A 6,636-nucleotide genomic window follows, 5' to 3' on the forward strand; every position below is an offset into this window, starting at 1 on the left:
ACTTCCCGACGTTGCTTGAAGCGCCTCCACCATAGACTTTGCATGTAAACCTGCTGCTCCTGACGCTGAAATCGCGTTTGGTGTGAACGCACCATTACAGGGCCTCTGGGACTTTCCAGACAAAAAACCCACTTCCTCTTTCTTATAGCACAGTTTGTCCTTTTTACCGTCCAAATGTCGCACACACACCTTTTCTTCATTTTAAGACATWCAATAACACTTCTTTTCTAAATCACCATCTTACATTAAAACACATTATCACAGTACATTAGTTAAATCACCCTTTGCGATAAGCATATAATTATCACACTTGTTATTTATTTGCCAGCATTAAAATAAATTAAAATCAATCAAAATTAATACTTATTACTCCTTATTACTCCTTCTCTTTCTTCTTCTTGCTTTTTTCTTCCTTTGGGCCTGCATCCCGGTCCCTCTTATGGCCTCTCTTTCTGTCATGTCCTCCTCTCTGTTGGGAGTTAAAGGGAGGCTCTGCTGGCCTGTTTCCAACCCTCGGGATGGTTGGCACAGCCAGGTTCCTCGACAAAGATTATACTGTATCATTACTGTTATTTACTTTGGGAAAGTGTCAAAAACAAAAGAAAAATGAAGCAGTCTTTTAGTGTTTATTTACTAAATGTGAATGTATTTTTTGTATTAAACTAACATCAGTGAGAAAATAATCAACATAAAATACAGGTGTTACTTTTACTTTCAGAATTATCTTGCTGAAAGTAGGCATTTATAAATTAAAGTAGAAAAGGTCAATTAAAGCATTCTGAAGGTGTAGCCAAAAGAACAACTGTTCTGTGGAAAATTACTGTAAGCTCCTCAGCAAATTATGTCCTAATGTCTAGATATGAAAGAACTCTGCTTTACACATAAACACATCAAGCTTCAGCAGTTATTGGTGCAATACACAGTRTGAACAAATACATACTTCATGTACTGTGCACTTTTTAGATATCAAAGACAAGACTCCATCTCTTGTAAATGCGCTGGACAGCAAAGTTATCTTATCTTACAATTTAGTTGCAGCTTCAATATTTTCAACGCCACTTTTTCCATTCTTGTAATTCAGTTTGTTAAAATCCTCTGTAATCTCTATTGCAGTTTTTCCTTTGGTCTCTGGGACAAAATAGAGCACGAAAGCACCGCTCAGAAAGCAGAAAGCCATGAAAAACAGGAAGCAGAACTGTCCGAGTGCCTCCTGTGTGGAGACAAGRAAAAGAAATGATTGAGTTTCATGAACAAATACTGATGCACAAGTAGAGATCTRGGGCCTCATGTATAAAGGGTGCGTACGCACAAAAAAGTTACGTGCGCCAGGTTCTACGCCCACATTGGGATGAATCAAAACCAACGTTGCGTGAAAGTGTGYGTATATTTACGCACACTTTTCACCTGCCGTGAGAGTGTGCGACAGCCACGCAAAGTTTTTCAGTTGACAGTTTTAAATCACAAAGTCACGAATCTGACCTGAATCTACAGAAATATGACTTTGTTGTGTTTTCTGGGTGTAAGGAGCATGTGAACACGGTGTCAGATTTTTTTTTTAGTTTGAGTTTTTATTGTTTAAACTCGAACGATCAAGAAACTGATCCCCTGGACTGAAAATCATTTAACCTCAGACAAGAAAATAGATCAGCCTAAAAATGATCAAAAGAACCTCAGTTCAGTCTGTAAACTGGTTTTATATTTTGTCACATAGTTGAAAACCTTTTGGGTCCTGGGCTGGAAAAATCTGACACATTACGTGCAACATAAAAATAATAATAATAAAATTAAAAAATGCTGAAGAGAGGGAGAAAAGTCGGATGCAAATGGTGGCTCACTGTACGGTAAGAATAATTTTTTTTTTCTGTGTGTAACCTTCTGGCTGATGCTGAGTTGAGTTGTGGCCGTAGCGCAGCAGGCTCGCGCTTTGGGTAGATTTTCGAGCCCCTCGCCAGCTGGGAAGGTGTTCATATGTGTCAACCCCTTTGGACATTTACCTGTCTAATGAGCCTCAAAAATCTATGTTTTTTTTTTTTTGCTAAAAATCCGTAGGCTACCACTCGTACCCTCTCGTGGGGGTGGGGGTCTGTACGCGGAGATACCCGCGCCTGCTGTAACGCAGGAGCAAAGGAGAGCAGAAAAAGTGGATAACGTAATGTTTATAAAGTATTTTTAATTTCATTTTTATTCATTTTTTTTAAACGTCAGTTCAACGCCATGTTCAACTAAATAGACAACAACTAACCAGACTTCAACATCACATTTGGGAGATGTCTGTAAATTTCAGGAAAATCTCAGGCTTTGGTTATCCTGTGTGAATGCGCCACATAAAACAATGTCACCCCACTACTTATTTAAACAGTTTTCTAACTCATTCTCCGTTTAATGTATAATTTCCCTGCATCTAAAAATCATTTCTGATCCCACAGAGAGGAATCGGAGGAGAATCTCACACGCTGGACACATTTACATCTATTCTACATATTTAAATGGAGGCGTGTCAGGGGAGGTGTCTCATGTGTGCTAAGTTCCACGTTCATTGGGATGTATAAAGGAAAGGTGCGCAGGAACATGCGTGCRCACAGTTTTATACATCTGAATATTTTGGTGCGGCGCACATTTCTAAATTTGTCCGTATGTCAACTTTTAGTGTGAAAGCTGCGCAATCCTTTATGCATGAGGCCCATGGACACTCTGTTGATGTCTCACCACAATATATCCAAACAGCATCCCAGTCATAAATATGCTGGACCAGTTGACGATCCCATAGATCACGTATGCAGAAGGACGCCAGACTTGGAGAAAAATATCAGCAGGGAGAACCACGGATACTCCAGCTAGAAGAGACAATTCAAGATTTAAATACAGTGACAAAAAAATTACAGGAACACCTGTTAATCAGAGTGTATAATATCAAATCAGATAAACCTYGGGGATAACGAGCTGACCAGGGRGTTGTTAATCAATGTCAGCTGTCATTTAATTCTTCGCCGACTCAGTCATCAAAGTTAATAGCAAGTGGGGTTTTCAGGTGTGTTGGACCTTTTGACAATTTTTCATCAAGATAAACTTTTGTTAAAAAAATCTTTACTGCGGGTTTTTCCTCTATTTAAAATCTACCATTTGTAGCTCTTAAACAGAGGAAAATTACTGAGCTTCACCATTGGCCTTTCTGTCACGACCTCGAGCTGTCGAATCTGATTGCAAACAGGAAAACAACATCAAGTCCAAGACCAAGGATGTCGAGTCCCATCTCTGCCCAGTCTCCTGTGTCTGCAGCTCAGTCCATTACAAATATGAACATACTTACTCTCCAAGCARAGCTGTTTCAGGATATGGGGGTCCTTTTAGATAAGGGCACCCCGAGTCTGGCAGTTTGGGAGGAGATCTGCGTTGTGACAGATCTAATACTTCGTGTCTTCAGAGGTGTGCAGGGCTGTGGCCGTAGTACGAGCTTAGCGGTGGTGGAGAGAGATCACTCTGGCGGATCTGGATAAACAGATCGGCATGGACTCCCCATTCAACCCATCGTGGGCCTGTTTGGAGATGCAGTCACAGCCATTCAGCAAGCTAGCAGCATAAGGAAGAAGCAGGGTGAGGCTCTCAGCTTGTATCTCCTGTACGAAGCAGCACCACACCTAAGCGGAAACTACTAAAGAACCAGGTTTCAAACTCAGTTTTCTCTGTGCACAAAATTGGAGGAGCGTTCRTTCCCTCAGTGACTCCTTGTTTGTTCTCCCTCCCACAGCGCCACAGTCTGCTATCATAGTGGCATTAGTTCCAGCTTTGAACCTCAGGCCTCTGTGGCCTCTTGCTGTCAGGTTACAGTGGTGGTGCACACACAGTTCAGATGACAGGCAGTTGCTATAGGAGAGCTGGACAGGACTGTCACAGGTCCTTAATGCATCAGCAGGACTGGTAKCTGCTGCTTAGTGCAAGGAAGAACAGGATGAGTATGATCATTTTGATTGACCATTTTCAGGTTAATTTGTTCTTAATGCATTTCACATTTTTCAACTGGAACATTTTGTTCACTAAGATCTAGGATGTGTTATTGCAGTGTTCAAAACAAATGTAAGTAGGTCCTCTCCATGAGACTTCTGCAGACTGAAACGTTTTATTAAAGAGGGCCAGAGGGCCTATTTACATTTTTTTCTACCTGGATTACTGAGATTTATGTTTATATTTCAGTGTTCCCTGTAATTTATCGATAGTGGTGCTGAAATATCAACAGCGTGGTATGAAAAACTCACAAGGCGCAAGTCCATAAATGCAAATGACAGAAAGGATCAGGGTGATGTTCACGTATGGGATCTGTGGATTCATATCCTGTGGAGAAAAATGATCAATTAAAATATATGCTTTAAGACAAGGTGTGGTGAAGGACAGCAGTGCCTCACTGTTTTTACCTTCAAGGACAGYGTGACTGTAAGAACACACATGGTTACACCCATCAGTAGGTAGCCATAGCCCATCAGCTTCTTTCTGCCTGCTCGATCTATCAAGAAGGACTGTGGCACAAAAATCTGGTCAGAAAATGTTTCACAAATACAGGGAACTGTTTGTACTTATAAAAAAATGCCAAGAAGTCTGAACATTTTGAAATAAAAACTGTGTAAAAACCATGTAGTTAGATTTAATCTAGTTCAAGTTGCTTTCCACAATAAACTTACAGATAACAGTACGGCGATTAGTTCTGTTGCTCCAATACCAATAGCTGTGTATTGTATCAGGGTCACTGGTACTCCAGCCTCATGAAAGATGTCAAAGGCGTAGGAGTACAGCTAAAATGTGAATAGAGGGGAGACCATCAAACTGGTTCAAAGGGAAACAAATCAAGTTCTTGTTTAGTTGTTTTCTTGTAAAAGACAAAATTGCAACAAACATACAGCACTGTTGCCGCACAAATGACAACCGGCGCACGGGATGATGAGAGTCAGCAGCTGCCACCTGACGCAGCGAGAGCTGAGCAGATCTTTCACCRTTCGAGCCTTCTTCTCCTGTGAGCTCTCTCTTTCTTTCTGCATGTCTTCCAGCTCCAGCTTTAAGTCGTCCTTCTGCCACAGCCACTGCAAGGCTGACACACACAGTATACTTTCATTTTTAGGATGGATGGATGAACTAACTTCTAACTGAAACAGATTTGTGTTAAAAATAAATCCTAGTATAGTGTAGCATAAGTATAAAAAAAACAGTGGCTGGGGGAGAAAAGGGGCCTTTTATTTAGATTCTTATTTATTTGCTTCAATAAAAGCTAAAATGAAATTGTTGGCCTTGTTTAAATCTGTTTAAATACACCATCTGGAGGTTCCCAGTTCCAGAATTTAAATGCAGTTACAAATTTTATTCAAACGAACAGACCATGACTCATCAARCTGTAATAAACAGAGATTACAGGTGACTTACAGTATAAAATTAAAATGARATCTATGATCTTTAACCACAAATCAGATTCTGTTTTCTCACCTTCTTTGCTTCCTTCAATGTCTCCTTTATCGATGTAAAGATATCTAGGTGMCTCAGGGAAGAAAAGAAGCATCACAAACTGCAGGATGGCTGGAATACCACTGAAAGCTAAGAGATACGGCCACATTTCTTCTGTWCCCATGATTTCCCTAAACGTAGCATAAAGACAGTGAAGTCAGATAAAATGTATGTTGAGAGTAAGAAAAAGAAAACATCAGAAGTAAAATATATTTTGAGTTATTTACAGTGATTTCTTAATTGATGCCAATTATCTGGCCTGTGACTTTCCCCAAGCTTATGAAGGTGGCGCTGGTGAGAGTCAGGTAACCTCTGAGCTCCTTGGGCGAGCTCTCCCCAAGATACATGAGGTGAACACAGAAGCCAAGACCTGTGGAGACAAACCTGATGAGCAGAGGAGGAGAAACATGCAGGGACAGCAAATATTACTCACATACCAACATTGTATCCATAGAGAAGTCTTCCCAGCAGGATCATCTCAAAAGACTGCATCATGCGACTGAAGGCCATGAGTAAGGCAGCAACCATCGCCACCACATTGTTGATCAGGAGAGCCTTTTTTCTGCAAAATCAGAGAAATTTTTCAGCACATGAGCTTCAAATCTCCTTGTTTTATTAGGCTGAGTTTACCTGGAACTCACCGAAGAAGAAACAGACTGAAGAAGTCTCTTAGAGGAGAGACGACAAGTTTCATTAAAGAAAAAGAAGAAAAAAAAAAAAAAAACGTCCAGAGGACCAACTTAATTTTTTTGAGTCCTTGTTTTAGTTCTTTACATGCATTTTATACTGTAGTACCACTTAAAAATGTGCATTTGTTTGTTTTTGTTTGTATTTTTGCCCTCATGTGGACAAGAAATCCTTGGAATAAAACAAACACAAGTCAATGGAAAAGTCTGTTAAAGGGATCCCTGATTAGTTGTAACATTAGACTTTATTTAATAAACATATACTTCAACTGTAAAATAAAGACTGTAAAAATACTGTAGGATGTTCAGTTTTTATCATTTTAAACAAAAAGTTAAAAAATATATTACATGGATGGAGCCATTTTATTTACACGCAAGGCATTCTGGGTAAATGTTGACGAAGATGGGTCCTTGGTGCGAGGTTGCTAGCGAGCTATATCCACTCTGAAGGTTAATCTTGGACAATATC

General features: G+C 40.0%; 1 protein-coding gene across 1 annotated transcript in view; it reads right to left on the reverse strand.

Annotated features, from left to right (window-relative positions):
• Nucleotides 1-1,021: 1,021 nt before the first annotated feature.
• LOC106516131 (solute carrier family 2, facilitated glucose transporter member 11) overlaps nucleotides 1,022-6,636 on the reverse strand; it is a 12,935-nt gene continuing 7,320 nt past the window's right edge. Inside the window, exons 4-12 of the mRNA XM_014006330.1 lie at nucleotides 5,919-6,043; nucleotides 5,722-5,851; nucleotides 5,464-5,612; nucleotides 4,887-5,074; nucleotides 4,671-4,781; nucleotides 4,407-4,508; nucleotides 4,251-4,326; nucleotides 2,707-2,834; nucleotides 1,022-1,210 (exon numbers count right to left, since the gene is read on the reverse strand). Coding sequence (XP_013861784.1) covers nucleotides 1,022-1,210; nucleotides 2,707-2,834; nucleotides 4,251-4,326; nucleotides 4,407-4,508; nucleotides 4,671-4,781; nucleotides 4,887-5,074; nucleotides 5,464-5,612; nucleotides 5,722-5,851; nucleotides 5,919-6,043 — 1,198 coding nt within the window. The remainder of the gene's footprint in view (nucleotides 1,211-2,706; nucleotides 2,835-4,250; nucleotides 4,327-4,406; nucleotides 4,509-4,670; nucleotides 4,782-4,886; nucleotides 5,075-5,463; nucleotides 5,613-5,721; nucleotides 5,852-5,918; nucleotides 6,044-6,636) is intronic.

Source organism: Austrofundulus limnaeus, unplaced genomic scaffold, assembly GCF_001266775.1.
Source record: "Austrofundulus limnaeus strain Quisiro unplaced genomic scaffold, Austrofundulus_limnaeus-1.0 Scaffold35, whole genome shotgun sequence".
NCBI classification, from domain to species: domain Eukaryota; kingdom Metazoa; phylum Chordata; class Actinopteri; order Cyprinodontiformes; family Rivulidae; genus Austrofundulus; species Austrofundulus limnaeus.